At 43.2% G+C, this 20963-nt stretch overlaps 1 protein-coding gene across 3 annotated transcripts in view; it reads right to left on the reverse strand.

Moving 5' to 3' along the window:
• PAPLN (papilin, proteoglycan like sulfated glycoprotein) overlaps positions 1 to 20963 on the reverse strand; it is a 487850-nt gene that overhangs the window by 88864 nt on the left and 378023 nt on the right. For all 3 annotated transcript variants that reach the window (XM_085627249.1, XM_085627251.1, XM_085627250.1), the window contains exons 8-10: positions 12780 to 12860; positions 8233 to 8405; positions 5684 to 5807 (exon numbers count right to left, since the gene is read on the reverse strand). In XM_085627249.1, the coding sequence (XP_085483375.1) occupies positions 5684 to 5807; positions 8233 to 8405; positions 12780 to 12860 (378 nt within the window). The remainder of the gene's footprint in view (positions 1 to 5683; positions 5808 to 8232; positions 8406 to 12779; positions 12861 to 20963) is intronic.

The following is a 20963-nucleotide window of genomic DNA, read 5'->3' on the forward strand; positions in this document are numbered from 1 at the left end:
ACCACCTCATATCCACGCCCATCATATATCACATTTAATAATAGCACACACTATGCCGTAAACTCTGCATAGTTTTCCCCAGTGAAATCCAACACTTCGGGTCCTGAGTGGACAATGCAACATGGAGAGCAAAGTGGGATATAAAAAAAATATAAACAGCCAATGTCAATGGAATTATCAGAACCCATACATTCCACCCTCTATCTCTAGGAGGAGAGAACTCCTGCCCCAACCTGGTCAAGACTGTGCCTCAACAACTCCAAGGGTACCTCGGGAGGAGGCATTTATCTGTAGTCATTCAGCAGCCACACTCAGTTGTCCAAAAAAGCCTCCTTGCGAGAACATAAAACTCTTTTCCCGATAATCCACAGTCAGCTTTGCTGGAAAGTACCAATGCCGCCAGAACCTTTGCTAATATCTCTTTTTTGACTTCCACTAATGCTCACTTTCTAAAATCTGAGTCTGGTTGTACGTAAGGCAGGAGTAAGAGCATTATAATAAGTATGGACAGCTAATGGATCTTTACCGCATCTACAGGCTGACTCCTGAAAGTCTATTTCCTTAGATAATAGTGTTGCCCACCTCCCTGGTTCAGCAGTCCCAAAGCCACACTCCTAAAACCATACAAAATGGAGAGGCAATAACAGCAAATTTAGTATAGTTTTTAGGTCCAAAGAACCAAGGGAGTCCAGATTTCTTTTATAGATGTATTCTTTATTCTTCTTCCAATAAACAGCAAATAATTCAACAAGCCAGCCAACACGTTTCGCTCATGTATTACAAACTTCATCAGGGCTAGTGTAATATAAATGGAATCCAAAAGACCAGTACTCTCTTTGGATAGCAAATTGATACATCGATGTTGACACAATGAGATTAAATTAGAAACTGCATAGAGCAATACATATTTTTGCTTTGTTCTGCAGATCCTGAAACAATTGAAATTCTGTCGGTCAAAACTATTGCATTTTTGCTGTTGTTGCCGCTCCATTTTGTATGGCTTTAGGAGTAAGAGCAGTGCGTCCCCATTTGCATATTTCTCCTGTGTATAGCAGATTTTAAAACTCTTTCCTCCGATTCCACTGCTCTCGGAGGCTTTAGCTCTTCCAGCTTTGGGGAAATTCTTTAGGTGTTTCTCACAAGTCCCTGCGTAGTCCCAGCCATGCATCCAGCAGATCTTCCTAAATTCTGTTTATTTCTTTCACCAAACGACACAACCAGGCTCTGAGGAGCAACTCCTGGTGCCCTGAGGAAAATAGCCCTTCTTAAATGATATAGAGTCAAGATCTTTCTGTTCAATTTAGTATTGGCGAGCCTTCTAAGACATTTGATCAATGTATATTTGCAAGGAGATAATTGTGCTATAGAAATTCCACAATAGGCCTTTATATAAGCTTGCAGGGATCCAGTTTAATCTCTCACTACCAATAATGTGGCTGTACATAGACTCCTTTAGCCACCATCACAGTAAGATATTAAAGAAGCAAGATTCATGATGCATGTGTAACCATTAGCAAGGAAAGATGCCTAGATTATGAATGTTAAATCTGTGGCTATGGACCACCATCTAGATGCAACAGTACAAGAGCTCGAACAGCAGTCCTGAAGTCGTTGTAAGAAAGAAATGGCTTGACTTTCTTAAGAAGAGAGCTGGTACTGGACCAACTTTGTGTTTTTTTGCCAATGTATTCCCTGAAGGTGAGGTTGGTGCCCAGGGTAAATGCAAGTGATTTAGAATGCAGTGAAAGTTGGGGTTCGAGGCCGTTAATATTCATGTGATTGAGGCAGTTTTATACTGTTTCTTGTTTGCTGTTTTTGACAAATAACAGGAATTTTGTCTTTGTTGAGTTGGGTCTCAGGTGGGAGCTGGACATCCATGTCTGGATGATATGAGGCCAGATGTAGATAATCCATAAATGCCGAATCCTTAATACCAAATTTTACCGATTCGGTATTAAGAAATCGGTATTTCTTATGTGGCTAATGAATCGGTAAAAAATACCGATTCCTTAATATTCCTTATTACCAAATCGGTAAATCGGCTTGGAGACCCATAGGAATGAATGTAAAGCCATTCTGTATTAGCGATTCGGTATTACCGAATCAGTAATACCGGGAGGTATTTCAAGGGTGCCAGGGTGTCCAAAGCACACCCTGTTGCACCCCTGAAATGTGCCTGTGGGCACATGTGGCACACATTCATGCCCTAAGGGCATGGATGTGTGCCACATGGCACTTAAAAAAAAATTCAAAAGTGAATTTGTAAAGAAATTCGTTAATTACCACCAACTTGAAGTTGGTGGTAATTAACGAATTATTAAAGCACATAAGCACTCTTTTATGTGCTTTCTACATTGCATTTACTGATTCGGTAAATACCGATTCGGTAAATACAGATTCGGTAAATACCGAATCATCACCTACATTAGGAATGGCTAAATACCGCTCGATAACCCTGAAATTTACCGAATTTCGGGGTTACCGACCGGTATTTAGCCACCTACATCGGGCCCATGATGTCTTATTTATTTATTTGTCAGTTCGAAATCCACTGATTCATCGTCATGATGTGTAGTCAGTGTTTGAGACATGAGATGTCTGAAGCAGAGAAGACTTCTAAGCAGTAGACTTGTATATCATTGGTAGTTTTAGGACAGTGATATAACAAGCACTGTCCTAGCCAAGTTTGAATGTGCCCGTTATTGTTGGTATTTATTGATGCTAGACTGTACCACCACTAAATGATATTCTTATTTCACTTTGATAGTGTCATAACTCTAAGCACAGCATCCTGCTATCCCTCGTGCAAGTGCATGAAAGGTGATAAATGTGTTGATTTCTTCTCAATCCTGTTTCGGCTCTAGTGGCCTCTTTCAGCTGTTACGTCGGCTAGCAAAACCTTAGATGTAATTTGAACTGGTGAACTTTCTTTACTTTGTCGCTATATTATTCTATAGTCATAGGCAATCATTAATACTGAAATTAAAGCTTACCCAAAGCAACTGGTCAGCCATATTTCCATCTATATATTATGATGGTCAGTGTACCACACGCTTAAAATATGCCGGCTGCCAACAAGGCGTATCTTGTACGCATACGCCAACATTCACAAGTGCTGCATTCATATATTCCGATTTGTGAGTAATTGTCAATGTTTGTTTAACTGTGCAACGTCAGTAGTTCAGAGCTCGATAAGACCAAGCTTTTTGCTTTGCCAAAGCTTGTCTGCACTGAGATTTTGTAGTGGCAAAATAGATGCAGTGCTTCATGAAACACAAGCATGGTTGCGGATGATTGGGCAGCCATCTTGGAATGTTATTTTTATTAATGCAAAGTCATTCCAAGATGGATTTCACCCATCATTATGCAAGCATGAGCATGCATCCTGTTGCACTGGTGGACACTTTGCCATATTAGATTTACTGTTCCAACATGGCCGAAGGCCATTTTAGAACAGTAAGATAAAAGTGAAAAAGAAATTGCTGGACTTAAATAAAAGTAAGTGAGTTGCTATGGAGCCCTTTGCCACTGCTGGGCCCTCATAAACAAACAAATAAATAAATATTCAAAACATAATTAATTTAAGACAAGGGAGCAGAATAGGGAGACTGACTGGAGTGCTTTGGGGGGTAACAGATGAGTGAAGAAGTGGAGGAGAGTAAGTAAAGAGCATATAGGGTGGTTGGGGCCACAGTGATATCAAAAGAGACAAACGAGGGGGAGAGGCCAAGGAAAGACAGATACTCCCATGAAGTGCTGAAAAAAAAGACCCATCAAGTCAGCAATGGTTGGATACAACTAATCCAGTCAGAACGCCGTGAGATCGAAATGCGTCAGCCCAGGACAAGCACAAGAACAGGGAGAAAAGCCATCAAATTAAGAGCAGAGATCTGAAATTTACAAGAACCCCCATCCAATAATTGGAATTGATCTAATCTGAAACAAGTGATATATGGACTAACACAATATGCACTGTCGAAGCCTACAGTCCCCTCCAATCACACATATATGTATTTATCATTCTTCAGGCTATAGGTATTCGGGCCCTGATTTACTATGATTTTGTGTCTGGGTTTTTTCACTTTTGTGGAGCAGCCCGACGCACGTCATCTTTGGGATTTACTAAACCATGCAAATCCACTTTGTGTGGCTTTGCATGGTTTAGCAAACATAAAGTAACACAATGAAACAAATAGACCTGCCTTGCATCAAGTAGGCATTACATGGTTGGAGCACGGGCGTTCCCATACATCCACCAATGTATCTTAATGCAAAACCAGATTTACAAAGACTTTAGACCTGGGTTTTTGCCAACCCCACAGAGGCGTAATGAGGAGAAATATCTTTACTTCTCCTTGTTACTGCCTCTTTCCATGTAAGCTGCATTCTGCAGCACACACAGGAAGAAGAATAGGCCTCTATGGATTGTTTATGTGCAGGAAGGTGTCCGTAATCCTTCCTGTAACATAGGCACCCGTGCACCATGGCACATAGGTGTCGACGTTGACACTAAGAAGCACACAGTGCGCCAGTGCAGGGAGGCAGCAGAAACGCTCCATGTCTTTGTAAATATGGAGCTGCTCTCTCCCTTTCACACAACACAGCACAGCAAGTTGTGTGGCTTGGAATAATAGTAAATGGGCCCCTTAGTGGTGTGCTGCCGTCTCCTTGTTTCATGTATCTCTATTCAACAGTCATTTGGTTGTGTTAATTCCACCAAAACCCCAAATCTGCATTCTTCCCTTACCTCATAATGTCACCTCTATCACAGCAGTGATTTCCTCCAAACTTTCCATGGAATCAGCCTTAACGTGGGACTTGGGCTTTCCCTCATGTAGGGTGAATTCAGAAAGTCTAATATGGTACAACTTGTCTGTCAGCTGTAAAGTACTAACCTGATCCCATTCACACAGGAGTCCACACCCTTTGCTGGCTCCCAGTGAGCATAACCATTATGGGCGTGCAAAATGTGTACAATTTGCTTTCCCGCTGTCACGCGAAGTTACAGCAAAATTATGCAAAGTTCTGCAAACTTCAAATCTGTCATTTCGTGTTATATTTTAACGTGAGATGTGCCCTCGCGTCAATTTTTGGCACAGAGACCCATTGAAACAAAAGCGCCACAAAACAGCTACTCGTTGTTCTTGTTTGATCGCAGTAATTTTTTTCAGCGACTGACGAATAAATAATAAAAGTGGTGACATTTGGTGGATTTCGCATAAGAAGCATAAAGCGGAATTTCTGAAATTACACAAATCATGCCAGCATAATTTACATTTCGCCAACGTCTAATAATAATATGATTCAAGTGTTTCAGCAGTGTCCACGAGACCTTCCACAATATTGTCTCTTTCGTCTGAACCTCCAAACTCCGCTGTCCTCTGAGGTTTGCCGAAGGTAGATAATCCGAGTCACTGCTAGTGTGCATGGGTCAAAGAGACAAAAGCTCTATCTCTTGTCTGGCTTCAAAGCTGCACAATTCTAGCAACTTCTTCTGGGGAAAACGAATGACCATCACTGCCCTCAAGACACGCCTATTGCCACCTTGTGTTGCTACATCTTGGATCAAGCGCCTTGAGGCCATCTTTGGAATGCACTTGTTTTAGAAAAGCATTATACATAGATTAGGTTTCTTTTACAAAATAAACTCTGCATGTGACTATGGATATTGACAGACACCTACCTCCGCCGCACTCAGCGCTGCACTCAGTCCATGAACTATAGCTCCATTGGTAACCCAAGCTTTCGCCTTGGTGGGGTAGGTAATACTCAAATTCCACCCCCTGGTTCCGCTCTTGACTAATGAGCTGAAATGAAAAAAAAATTAGGTTTACTATTATCTCCCCTTCCTCTGTTTTAAAGTTTTCTGCTGTTCCGCATCAGCTGTCTTTGAATGATCTCTTATCCTGTACGGTCCATGGGCCCGATTCACAAAGGTAAAATGAGACGAACGCCTAACTTTACGACTTTCAGTATTCACAAAGGGTATTTACGAGTAGTGAAGTTAGACTTTTAACTCAGTTAAAGTTAAGTTTTGGTCTTAAAAAGACTGAAAGCTGGTCTCAGTTAAACTTAAGACCAAAACCTAAGTTTGACTGAGACAAAATGCTAACTTTACTGCTCATAAATGCCCTTTGTGAATACCAAAAGTCATAAAGTTAGACTTTCGTCTCAGTTTACCTCTGTGAATCGGGTCCCATGTGTTTACATTTATACTGCACACATGCAAACAATATATACACTTTAGCCCAATGTTGACTGTCGGGTTATATGGAATGCCTTCCTAAATATTAAGTAAATTGCAATCAATCTCGGGTAGTTATATGATGGCAGCTGCCAGCTCAAGAATAGATCCCAATAACAGCTTCTGTGATGAACTTCCCAAAAATCTTTAAATCCCCTACAAGTGGTGCTGGTAGGTTTGTAGGCCTCTCTAGGTGAGATCTTGTGTCTGTTTTTACGCACCGATTTCCAGTCATAATCTCATCAAATTGCCTGCCTGTCCTAAGAAATATTATTGTATTTGCCTCTGATTACAAGGTTAAAACCCAGAAATATGTCTACTTCACTAAAGGCTCATTTCCATAGTCGCAGTTAAAATATCGACCTGCCATAACATCGTATTCAAGGGATTGAGTCCTGTAAAGGCAAGAATGTATATATACTATTCTCAATCAGAACTCCACCTTTTCGAACTTTGACAATATACTTTGGTAGATGATATTCTGAATTCTTGGTAGGATATTATAGCTGGACAATATATAAAACTCAATATTGTAGTGCAGCACCTTTCTATGGTGGTGTTTACAAAGGTATTTCTCCATCAGAAAAAGTATGTTATTCATGTACATACAAGAAAACAGAAAGAAAGGTTTGATGGGCTAGTCACATGTCGTCCACACTTATGTCTTTATGGGGCACCTGATTGTCTGCCCTGTGAACAGTCTGCAGGAATGAATACATGGCAGATGAAGTTTTCATGGAAGCCTACAATAAGTGTAGATTCCCATGACTCCTCTGGGGGTTTGGCACAAAAATCTACTAAAAGTGGAGGAGAATAAACCTACAGAAAGTAGATTTTCAACATGTAGGAACAAGTTTGTGAATCGGCCCCTAAAACTAGTGTTGGGAGCCTGTGAACAAAGGCTGCATCTTCACCATGGGCATAGGTGCGTTTGCAATGCATGTGAGAAGCATGACACCATGCTTGCTGGAGTAACAGATTAAGTATAAAGCAACTATACTAATATATCCTGCTGCAGAGGGCTATACCAATTATCAAAGGTCCTGAACCCGAGATATATGCCTAAGCTGCAGGCGAGAGCCTATAATGAAGGAGAGGGCCTTTAACAATCAGTCTAGCCTGAGGCAGAAGGGCTATAAGGCTATTAGAAAATTCCACTCACTAAGGGTACATTGTTCTAAATTAAAAAGAGAGAAACAGAAAGACAAACATTGGAATGCTGGAGCTCCGGGCTTATATCAGCCATTATAACCCTGGAGCTACTCCATTGTTTTCAATTGAGCTCTTAACATTCCAATGTTCTACAATAGCCTTATAGCCTGCCGTAGCAGGCTATACCGGGTATTAAAGGTCCGCTCCAGCGTTAATGGCCCAAGCCGAAGGTGAGGGCCTTTAACAAGGGAGCGGGAGTTTAATAGCCGGTATAGCCCAGCCACTAGAGGGCAGAATGTTCTAACAAATAAAACAAAGGCCTCTCGGAACCTGAGGGGGTTTAAATCCCCTCGGGCTCCGAGAGGCCTTTGTAAAACAACATTGGAATGTTGCATTGCGGTCTTCTACTGGCCCGTAGAAGCTCGGAGCACTCCATTGTATTCAATACATGGTATTAATAAATGGTATTAGGTACAGGTTAAGATGACTGTCCGACCATCCTGAATTATTACAGCTCTATGATCATTATTTGGTTTTATTCTAGGACATTTGAAAACCCTAAAACTCTTGGAAGGGATAGCAGACTGACCTTTCCTTTCAAACGATTTTGCGAAATTTGCTGACATTGACTTTCTCTGCTATCAACTAAGAGGAAATAACACAGACCTGATCAATTATCTTAATCTAATTACATGTCCTTTCTCTATCCACCTAGGATGTAGAGTTTGTAAATAGCATGTCTTTGATTCAAACCAGGTGAGAAATTCACTACCGACTGATACCGTCAGAAGAAGAAAGACACAAAGAAAAGATGTAATGAGCAAGAAGTCTCTCACCTCAATGACTAAGGGTTCCGTCGTCGGGCCTCTTGCGTACAGGAGCTCAGGTGCAAGGTCTCCCTCTGAGCCTCTATAGTAATTAAAAACTGTACTTGCAATGTTTAGAGCACGGCCAAACTCTATTGTCCAGTGTCCATTCAGGTAATACTCTCCTCTGGCATTTTTGATGGCTGCAAAATGGCAATAGAGCTCATGAACAGCGGTAAAGTATGAGCTGCATACGTAACTTGTAATCCTTCATGAGAAGAGAGCAAAACTATCTCCTATCCTGGCAAATAATAAAGCAGGATCTCCAAGATATATGAATAAATATTTATTGCATTTGAAAACATGTTCCCGTGGTTATTTACAAAACAAAAAGATATTAAAATTAAAAAAATAATTTGAGATACAATGTAAATCATCAATCATTCATCAGAATATCATACTGTTATTTCATCGATGAAGAAGTACTTTTACCAGGCAGTAGTAATTCTACATGATAGATCCTTTTGCTGAGAAAAGGCTTCCCTGGGAATTACAACGCCTTGATCCGCTCATCTATAATTTAGCAGAATAAAAGAGCACTCGCTGACTCACCACTCCAGTACTAAATTAGCAGAAGTAGGGAGAATTTCTGAGAATTTTAGCGATTTTTGCACCGTCCTAGGTACTTGAACTTTGCTCACAGCATGACTTTGGACCTAACCTTTTTGACTCTCAATGCTATGAATCCTTAACGGGCAGTTTTAAGTTGCCTATCATTCAATAGATACAAAAAATATTTTGATATACCAAGAAAGTTTTATAAATAAATGGTGAAATCTTTTCTAGCAACAGGTTTCCCAAAGGAGGAACACATTAGCGATCCATTATTGAAACTGATTCTTGATGGAACTTTATGTGAGTGATAATGTGAAGATAAGCAGCATACCTGAGATTTCTGAAAAGGTTCTGGTGAAGAAGAACTTGTGTACATTTGCATATGCTAATAAGCAAAGGCACAAAGCAGTGTGCAGTGGACGGTTCGCTGACAATGAGGTGAAAAGACCCACTTGAGTTCTCAGTACAATACAACAGTAAAGTCTACTACTCCCTGATCACGTGCTTCAGGACTCTTTTAGAACAGGTGTGATGGAGATGATGGGCGGAGCGCTGAGACTTTTCAAACACTCACCCCCAGTCACAGATCTGGGTTGAATCCATCATTGTTCTTTAGCTCACTTTACCACCCCAGTTCAGACCCAGCTATATGCAAATCAGTCTTGACCCTGTGCCTCATGGGAACAGTCCAGCTCAAACTGCCAAGCCAGGTCTTTCCTGAACCAGAAACAAGCATCCTGGGACCGGTTTTGGGGTAACAACCCTCATCAGCCAGGCTAGCTTGAATCCAGTGGCAAAGTGAGCAAGTGAAGTAGTGAAACCACTGTACAACTAGCAACAAGGTTGGGTCTGCTCTGCCAGGAAGTGAAGTCCTGGAGATAGACAGGTTTCAAAATGAGTTTCTGCCAGGGTTATTAGGTGGCAATCACGATTTTGAAATTTCATTAAATTGTGAACTTATTGAAAAATGTTCCAATTATATATTTGATATAATAGTTCATCAGCTTTTTTTTTTCAACAAACCAATAGGAAAACTCTTTAAATTGCTTCAATAAATTTAATTTCCTGAAATAAATCATCATAAATGTTACTTTGCTCGACTTCTCTCATGCATAACCTTTTTTAAAAAAGATTTTGACCTAATTTCACCATATATGCACCAGTAAAGTCCTGGAGTCCTCCCACCGAGCCTTATTATTGCAATGCAGCAACTGTACTATTGAGAAGCCCTGACTAGGAAGAATCTAAAGTAGACCCTGGGGTAGATGGGTAAAGTTAGTGCCCCGTCTCTAGCAGAATTAGGTAACATCATAAATGATAAAATGGCCAATTACAACCGGGGTGTTGAAATCATTGATGCAACAGCAAATAAGTTAAGATGAAAATCCTTAAAATGAAAATTTTGAAGAAGTGCGCCATGATGTCACATGCCATATCTGCTACCAGACAGCGGGACTGATTTATATATTGGCGGAAAGGGAACTCCGTCATGATGGAGTTCACTCCCTGACAATATAGCGGTTTGCCCACCAAATGTAATTGCACGCCCTGTCTCTGCCTTGGCCAAACTTCTCCAATGGTCCTGGGGAGAAACATGTTTGCCCACCCAATTTAGCTGGGCGAACATGCAGTAATTTTTTTACTGCTCCTTACCGCCAGAAGAAACAGTAAAACCATTATAATGCCTCCCCAGCCATGGCGAGGGGCGCATTGCTTTTTCTTTTCAAAAAGAAAACCCTGTTTTGGGATCTTCTTTTAGTAAAGAAAAAAAGAATACTGTTTGCTGAAGGGCTGCGTCCTTCCAACGCAGCCCGGCAGTAAACAGCAAAATGCATTAACAGGAACTGCTGTGAAAGCGGTTCCTGCCAATGCCTTTATAAATAACCGTCTGCTTAGTGGTCATTTATAAATTAGGTGGGTGGAGTCTCCACCATGGGGACAGAGTAATTTATTCCATCTTAATGGTGGACCCACAGCCCATTCCCCTATTTATAAATTGGGCCAGACGTTCTTATGATCTGGTCTGTGGTCAAGAATCAAAGCACTGAGGTGTGAGGTAATACCTAAAAGGCTGAGGAAAAGAATTCTGAATGTTAATGAACCAGCAAGGGATGAGTGACTGGGGTACTATACCTGTTGGGAAACAGTACCCAATGTTTCCTGCTAGTAAAACTTTCATGCACTGTCGAGCAAAGCTTTTATGAGGTGCAATGTTACCTCAAATGTTTCTGCAAATGTCCGGTCTACTGCCCATTGTCAGCACTAGTTCCCCCCGGAGCATAGTGTGTCGACTTTTCCATCGTTACTTTATAAGTGCAATGACGCTGAGTCAACTGTGGACAATTTAATATGTGGCCAGCTAGATATCCCAGCAAATTAATCAAATCATGAGGAAACCTGTTTTCAGCTGCACAATCTTGTTGGACCATTAAATAATTAATACAGGAATTCAATGTTTCTAGATGTAGGGGTAAATATTGGGTAGATATAGAATTGTGTTGGTCCAATAAGAACCATGCTTTTTTGACATCATATAATCTGCACTTATAATAAGTCCACTCAAACCATATTATCCCTTGTAATTGATGAGTTGGCACAGAATGAAAGATGGCTACACTTGCCATTCACAACTGTGCTAGCAGTGCTGTAGAGGATTGCTGATTAACCAATGGGACACGTGCCATCACTCTATGGAGGTTTGTAAATAAATTCTATCATTTCATAAAAATCCAACCTAGAATGCATTTCAGAGATGTAAGACATTGGATAGGAATCAAGCAAGTGGCAGTGTACCAGGATCACACACATAGCATATCCTGGGACTACCACAAAATTCCATAGAAGATACCACTTCCTAATTTCAGGGTGTATATTGCCCCTGTCCACACACCTGAACGAATAACCTAGTTATATCTCTCCAAAATGATTACGGCCCAGCTGCACTGCTTATGCACGTGAACATGGAAGACAGATTTAGAAAGAAAGTAGGAAAAGTAGGGGCAGATATCTCTTCCTGTTCATACCTTCCTTTTTTTCTGGAATTTGCAAACATCTTCAGAAGTATGCCTGGAAAGCTGCTCCAGGCGCTAGTTCCAGGCATATTTCTGACAAGGTCATGTGACATTCCCAGCTGCATCCTATTACCACTTTGCAGAGTTCTCCATAGAAGAGAAATCCGCACAGGGTGAATAGGATCCGCTGTGCAAACACACATCAATTTTTTTTCACCAAGGAGAAAATGTTTTCCTCCAAGGAGAAACCACTTCTCCACCAGTCCACATTATCTGAGAGGGGCTCCATTCCCCTTACCGTCTTGGAAAGAGGTTTATGCCAGCCCTTGGCTGGACTACATATTTGATCCTTGCCATGTTGGAAAGGGGAAGGAGAGGAGTATATAAATTCCCATCAAATGTCCACGTTCTTGGGCGTACACAAACTTTCAGGGATAATAACACCTTGAACACCCACTCTCCCACCCCGAGTGGGATTTACGAGTGTGGAGAACTCTGCACTCATAACAGAGATATCTGCAAAGGTACATAAAGGTGCGATAGTCAAGAATTTCTCGATGAATTCCTGGCAGGCATATAAAGGTAGTAAATTCAATCATAAACCTTCACTTATGACCCAATTTATCTTAAAAAATACAACCCTTTATGAAAAAGAAAGACAGGGTTGAAGAATGGAAGGGATATAAACATGAAGAGAGTGAAGGGAATAAGGTGGTTGTTAACAAATAATTGAAAAGTCAAGATATACATACAAACTGCTAACCTGATGATTCTCTTAATTACATACTGATAAACAGAAGCAACGGAAATAAGCCTTAGGCATTTGTGTCACAGTTGCCTGTTAATACTTTGGTCTGGACTAGTAAAGCTAGGTACTCTTTGTGTTGTTCTCTAGTAGGCACAGAGTAAGATTACAACAGATGCAACCTAATTTGGAAAGGTCTACATTACCTAGGAAATTCCTTGTTGGGCTGACTTCTTTAATCTGGATGTTTGTGGCACCAACTGGGATGATGATGATCTGATTGTATCCTGCAGCAGATTGATAAAAAGACAATCAAAGATAGATCCATCTGAAACGTGTTGCCATCATTCACTTGAGCATCAAGAGATTGTGAGAACAATAAAACTAAACCAACATCAAATGGAGACATAAACCAAAGAGTAACAGTTAGGGAACTGATACATGGAACATAAGAGTCCTGTGTTAATGTGTCAAATACAAAATGGTGTAAGGTGCTAGATGTACTAAGGTTTGGAGTTTACCAGACCACAAATGCACTCAATTTTATTGTTTCATAGGGGGAGCTAGGCAATGGGGTTATGCTTTTTATGGTTCACTACAGCACAAAAGGGCTTGATTATGAATTTCAATCAACAGGGCTGTGACTTTGTGCTACATCGCACTGCCTACATTCATGCAGAAGTCCATATATGAAGGGCCACATGCAACTGTGTGCCCCTTACCATTGTTTTTGAGGCCCAGGTGCTTAGTCGTTATAACTTATGTAGCTTAAAGCAACATGCATTAATATGTGCTTTTTGAAAGGCCTGGCCTCCTATGTCATAGGCTGTGGGATGGGCGACTCAATCATTCTGCCTGCAGTCTGCACCTTATATGCCACCACAAATATATAAAAGCTACAAACTACCACCTGAGCTACTGCAAAGTACTCAAGTGTCCCATATCGAATATCAATCAAGATGCTACGGGATAACAAACACTATTGCCCTTATTCCGAGTCATTCGATATTTTGCATTCCCCCTTTACACACTGGTTGGAATTATGGGTTGGATCATATTTAATTCACCTGGTAGTTACCGGATGCATTAAATACCTCACCATTCACTACATTTAGACTGGTCAAACCTGCTGAATTTTCACAGGGGTAAAGTGTATGGTATTTACTGTACTATCATTAAGCAACAAAATCCACATGTTTGAACCAAAGATTCGGAATAGCACTATTTATCGCACTAGTTAAATAAAATAACCCAGGATATCGTTATTTGTCAGGTGTGATAAATAGCCCCTATACTCGGAATCAGGGCTAAAATGTCACTAGGTTGATACTGAAAACTGTTATGTTGATTGTGATTCACAATATTTTTGGTAAGGAGAGTTTTGCCACTTTTCGTGCTCGAAATACACTAGGGGGCATATTCACAAGGACTTATCTCCGATTTATCTCCACCTTAACGCAACAAAAGTGGAGACAAATTTAACACCCCATTCACAAGCAGGTGCAAACCGCAGACATCGCCAGTATTCCCGCGATAACTGCCCCAAAATCTAACACCACGGCCGTCACCACCAACTAACTCTAATGAGATGCAGAGTAGGCGTACCCGTGCAAAAACACACGAAAAAACAACACCACTTTCACACCGAACTGCCAGAACTGAAAAAGCAAAACAAAAACTGGCGATAAGCCGCGGTGGCCGTAGGTATTTAACACTTGCCTCAAGCACGTGTAAAGACGGACGCCTACCTGCAGTAGGCAACGGAGCCCCGCACACAGCCATACCTGAAGAACAAACAACGCCATGAAGCTACTCATCATGCAGCTCGGAGCACCAACAAGGCCACAACACCCACCGCCACCACCCCCTGGACCGTCACCACCGCCAGGACCCAGACCAACACTCCCATCGGACCACCACAGAGGCAGCGTAGAGTAAGACAGCGGACCTACCGAAAATGCACCACTCTCACAGACCTAACACCAGCGGAAGTCATTGCCCACTACAGGCTCAATAGGACAACCATTCTCAGCATTATGACACACATCGCCCACAGGCTGACGGTCCCAACACAGCGGAGGACCAACATCCCACCACAGACTAAGCTGCTGACTGTGCTGCACCTGTTGGCCTCTGGTACCTTCTAGCCAACAACTGCAGAGTCGGAGGAGTCTCACAGCCAGCCCTATCAAAGTTCATCACACCTGTCCTGGATGCCATCCTCAGCTTCACACCTCAGTACCTTCACTTCCCCAACACTACGCAGGAACAGCTGGAGACAAAGCAAGGCTTCTACGCCCAAGCCGGATTCCAGGCCGAGTTGGGGACAAAATTGACTGCACACATGTTCCACTTGTGCCACCTGCGGATACTGCACACCACTACCGCAACAGAAAGCACACGCATTCCATCAATGTGCAGGCAATAGTGGACCACCAATGTCGTCGCAAACTACCCGGGCAGTGTGCACGATTCCTTCATCTTCCGACAGTCCATCATCAACCAGCGCTTCCAGGATGGCACATATGGAACTGGACTGCTCTTTGGTAAGTACCAAATCAACACACCACACATCCCACAGCCAAGAACCCACAAAGCACATCATAGGGGATGCACACGTGACCAATCCACATTCGACATGTCAGACTACACGACCACCTACCAGACACAACTACACCACTCCATGGTCATCCGGGGCTACTCCCTGAGGGCTGGCTTACACTCACTCCACACACAGCCAGCACAGGCATCACTGAGTTGGTGGGCCTGCCATCACATCCTGCCGAACCAAGTATTGACTCTTTTCTCCCTGCACTGTCACAGGTGATCAAGGATATGCACTCTGCCCTTGGATGATGACACCCCTCCTAGACCCGAACACACCCTCCCAGAGGCAGTACAATGCGGCCCACATACACACCAGGGGCATAGTTGAACGCACATTTGGTGTGTTGAAGTCACGGTCACGCGGCACAGGTGGGAAGTTCCTGTACAGCCCGGACGTAGTGTGCAAGATGATCGTTGCATGTTGTGTGTTGCACAACATCTGTGTTCGCACCAGGGCCCCATGGATCCCAGTACCAGAGGTACCAAACAATAATGATGGTGATGGGGTAGGTGGGACACATCCCACTGCAGCTGCGTGCCAGGATGCTCCCTTGGGAGTGACAGTAGCGCTTTACAAATTCCAAGTTCAATTCAAGTACGCATTCGTGGCCTTATATCTATGGTAAATGGAATCATTTGAGATGAATAACGGGATAATGTGTCAGGGGCAGTTCCGATGTATAAAGGACAGGGTGTGCCATACGTTTGTGGATCCCATCCCATGTTATTTGTGTACAAGCACACAGTTAATCTTGGTATGACCGCACCTAGGTGATTGACCAGTCATGGCACTCACGGAATGAGGGAGTGCTGTGTTGTGTACAATTGCTATGTGTGTCATGTGTTGGGGGGATGCAACCAGTAGTGTGCGAAGTGGTCTGAATACAGTAATACGTACAGCTCAAAGCCCGGTGCAGCAAGCTCTGTTTTATGGGGCAATGTCAATGTTTTCAACCAGTTTTGAGTTGCCTGCCCACCCAGGCAAGGGATATCATGTGGGATCTCAGTACTTTTGGTTTAGTGCAATGGGCACATTATAAAACAGGAACAATTGCTGGGGTGATATAACCATTTTCATTCGGACCAGCCATCCCATTAAATAAAGAGGGAGATACCACCGCCTGTTCACTGGTTCTTCAATCCTTGTTATAGCTACCCCATAGCTTTCAGCTATGAAAGACTTGTTTTACCGACGTTGTGCACCAGGGGAGCGGGAGGATTGTGGATTCATTCCAGTTAATACTGATTCTCGATTGTGATTTGAATAAGGAGAACTCTACAATAACAGGGTTAGGTTCTGGGCTGGGTCACTCAAATATAAGATGATGTCATAAGCGTACGGAGATGCAATAAGATTCCCAGGGGTGAAGTTCGAGCAATGCTGTTCATGTAGCTGCCTACTTGCACACTACGGGGGTTCTGAGGTAAGGACATACAATAATAGAAATAAGGGGCGTTTCTGCTGAGTACCCTATCCAATAGACATTGGGTTCAAAAGGAGTAGTTGGTCTATAGTTTAACATTTAGACCCAAGCGAAAAACTTAGCTGTGAGACCCATTCTGGACAGCACGGCGAACAAAAATCCCTGTTCCAAGGTGTCAAACGACTTGGTGGCATCTGAAAAGACTGCTTTTGAGTTTACCTCTGGATTTAGTTGCTGTATGTTGGCGAGCAGGGGTTTAATATGATAAGAAGTTGATCTGCCTGGAATGAAACCTGCCTGACCCCAGAGGATGAGATCTGGCAATAGTAGTAATAGATGATTAGCGAGAACTTTGGCAATCATTTTGGCGTTCACGTGAGGGACAAGGATGGTATGATTCACATTGCAAGGACGTTTGCCCGCTTGAGGAGTGTTATGAGAGTGACCTCCCTAAAAGCGGGTGAGAGAGAGCCGTCCACCAGCGATCCATTATATACTTGCAATAGTCACGGGGCTAGAAATGGGGAGTAGGCCTTATATAATTCAGCTGGTAACCCGTCGCTCCTGGGGGACTTCATGTGGAAAGCCTGGAGATCGCTGTAGTGATCTCTTCCAGGGTAATCGCCATGTCAAGGAACTGTCATCAGGGGCCCTCCAGTCATGCCAATGTGTTATGCGGATTAGTCAACAGAGGGGTTATCCAGGTGAAACATGTACGGGTTGGAGTAGTAGCTTACAAATTCCTGCATCGTCGGCCTCGTAAATAATGCTGCCATCGTTTTTCTCTAAATGAACAATATCTAGTAATGAATTTGGATACAGCAATGGTTCTGCTCGGCCGGTATGCCTCCACACACATCCTGGCATTAGCATATTTGTGCAAATACTTTTCTGCTTGGTAAGCTGCCTTGACAAACTTGGTATGCAGTTCAGCAAGCACCTAGGAGGTGGAATGGAGGTTGGCTGCTGCTTCCCTAGGCTCTTGATCTCTGCTTTCGTTGTACTGAGCCTTTCGTGCAGGGGTCTTAGAACCACATGCTGCTTGGCAATGCTTATGCCATGGATGAAAACTTTGAATGGGTCCCAAACAATGCCAAATGACTCATTCAAGCCTTTGTTGTCAGTATTACAGTCTTAATCTCTTCCCATAATGCATTATTGAGAAGGGCAGACGGATAAAGTCGCCAAGTGAAAGCACAGTGCTTGAACTCAGTTGTTCCAATCACCACTCTAATTGGGGCATGAACCGATAACGTGCTGGGTAGATGTTCATCAGATTTAGTCCAGGTACCCAAATCCTTGGTGTTAATCCAGTAGTCCAATTATGCCAAGAGTTATGCACTGAGGAGACGTGTGTGCCTTCTTTACCTGCAGGGTGTCTGTGTCTCCAGACGTCCACCAGTCCGTTAGAATGTATTATATCGGCAAGCGCTGATGCAGCCACATGGTGAGTGTGACCAGTGACTTTGGAGCAGTCCATAAGTTTATTTAGGACCAGGTTGAAGTCTCCGCCCACCCACAGAGTATTGCCTGTGGGGATACCATCAAGCATTTGTGCCAGACTTGTTAAATAAACTCTGGGTTGTCCGTGGTGGGGCCATAGGTGTTGATGAGAGTAATGTGCCTGCCATATATGATTGCTTGTATGGTATTGTAGTGGCCTTGCAGGTCGTTCAACTCTAAGAGGATGGAAGGGTACACCACGCTTCGACCGGATGGCCGTGCCTCTAGTTTATGATGAATACGTTGTCAGCGCCCTATATCCACACCACCTGATGGTGAAGAAGGACCTGTGGTCACGCTGAGGCATGTCTCCTGGGAGAAGGCTATGTAACTTTTGTGCATGTTTAGGAATGTAGGAATGTGAAGATTTGTTTAGTCTTACAGAGGTTATTTAGCCCGCGAACATTCTATGCCAAAAAGCAAAGGTGTAAGGTTCTGTCAGAACTCATGTGCATGAGCCATCAAATTCAGCGAGGCTGCAACATGGTCTGAAGGGGTGTTGGGTGTGTCATATGTAGATCTGTACAAGAAGTTGCAGGTCAGTGCTTTATAAGGTCGAACGTGTAGTGGATTTGTCACGTCATCATGTTAATCCCCCTTGAACTGTCACCCACACTAGCAACTCCAACCAGCCAGTGGCCACCCACCCAAAATCAAAACTAATCCACACCAACAGGATGTGCTAACAAATTATTTGTGAGACATTGAAATACTGTAAGGGATTACTCCATGGGGGAACTCAGAGTGCCCGGCTAGCCAACGCGTCCACTGGAAAGCGTTTGCCAGGTACGAATGGTATAGTGAGCAGTGGGACTACGAATGCTAGGTTTCAAACCAGATGCTTAAGCAGTCCAGTTATCGGTAGTGTAGTGAACTACTAGTACAATATATGAAGCAATGGATCACCAACAAGTCACTGTCGCCTCCGTAAATGATGAGTCACCATGGTCAGACAGCCAATGTCCAGAGGCCCCAGGATTGGAAGCAAAGTCAGCTACCAGCCCTGCACTGACTTGCATCTCACCTGATCCTACATCATACACAACACGGCTGTCCGCCCAAATATGGATTTAACCAGGGATTCAACGTAGGCAGCCATGTTACCAATGATGGTGGATTCAGTGATATCCACCAGTCACAGATTGTTGCTTACACGTCTTCATTGTAACTTGCCCCACAGTGCCATCCTAAAGAGAGGACATTTGGGTTTCTGCAGTTGTGAATCTCTTCTCATGCTTGTCAAGGGTGGTGGTCATTCTGTCCACCCTAGTGGTAAGTGTATCCAGCTTCCCATCAATTGAGTTGAGGATTTTCTGCATGTGCAAGAGGAGCGTCTTGATATCTAGATCCTCTGCTCCACAGGAGTCTGTGCGGCAGCAGCGGATCCCATCTGAATCACAATTTGCCATCTCCAGTTTCATCTGTGAGCAGCAGAGTGAGGACCGGCAAGCCAATTCCCCTCCACCCGGCACCATCAAGGCACCGTGCCTCGAGCAGGTCAACCGGTCCCCGATAGCACGCTCATCGCATGCAGTGCACATATGCCTACTGCTTTCCCAGGTGAGACTGCAGTTAGGATCCAGCTGGAGCGGGCTGGGATGCATAGTGCTCTCTGGCTATAGCCAGTCCCGTCACATCATGGGCACACTGTCGGGAATCACGCAACGGCCCCGGAAACGGTCACCAAACATGGTCTGGTCCGCTCCTCTGCAGCAGTCAGGCCTCCAAGGCCCCGGGCGCTGCCATCTTGTTCCATTCTCTCTCACCAGGCAGCTGCCTGAAACCACATGAACAGTAATCAAATTGACTGATTTTTACACCAATATAGACCTGGCATTGTTTCTGCCTGTGATGCGATGACTAGTGTATGGTTATTTTGTCCCACGGCACCAGGATGGATACGGATTGACTGCCAGGCACAAGGAGCTGCAGGATTGGAGGGCAGTGTGAGGGGTTAGGCTTTTCCTCCATTTATGATTAAGAAATTTCAATTGAAAGTGAGTAAAATTAATGTTGTGTCGTGTTGATAAATCTATTTTTGGTGTCTCAGGCATGGTTTCCAGTTATGATGGAGTTAGCTCTGGAGGAGCTTTTTCCAATTCCAGCTCAGTGAGGTCTTTTAATGGGTTATGAAGGAAAAGAACATCCTTTGGTAGTGTTGGGTGCGTGCAACCTTCTTGTTTGGATAAACTCGGGGGCTCTGGAATATTCTAGGGGCTTTCTAGAAAGTCTGCAGAGGTTTTCGATGAGACCTGTGCCCCAGAGCCGAGAAGAAAATATGGATGTATGACATTACAACGCGGGTTTTTACCACGCGTGCAGTTACATCGCATGCGTTACAACGCATGCGATGTTACAACGCTATGCCATTCCATCGCAAGTCTTTACATCGACTTGCGCTAGATGGCGTGCTAACATTAAAAAAGTGTAATTTACTATTCCAACTCCAGTCCACTTAACAGTAGGGAAGGAGTTGGGATAGTAAACTAGACTATTTGTAATGTTAGCACGCCATCTAGCGCAAGTCGATGTACTTGCGTTGTAATGGCATAGCGTTGTAACATCGCATGCGTTGTAACGCATGCGATGTAACTGCACTGCGTGGTAAAAACCGCGTTGTAATGGCTGTTCCCCAGAAAATATAGATAGATTTAGAAGTTACGGGTATGTTGATGCTTGGAGAGGTGTTTGGATTCCATGAAAGTCCCTGTAGTTATGGTGACATTGTTTTTAGCAAAATTGTTTGAAAGAGGTCTAAGTTATAGGACAGTACATTTTTATAGGTGTGCAGCTTCAGCAGATCATTCTCTGTGGGAAGTCAATAGGAAAAGCCATTTTGTGTTCAGAGTTTTGAAG

Source organism: Triturus cristatus, chromosome 9 (genome assembly GCF_964204655.1).
Source record: "Triturus cristatus chromosome 9, aTriCri1.1, whole genome shotgun sequence".
NCBI classification, from domain to species: Eukaryota; Metazoa; Chordata; class Amphibia; order Caudata; family Salamandridae; genus Triturus; species Triturus cristatus.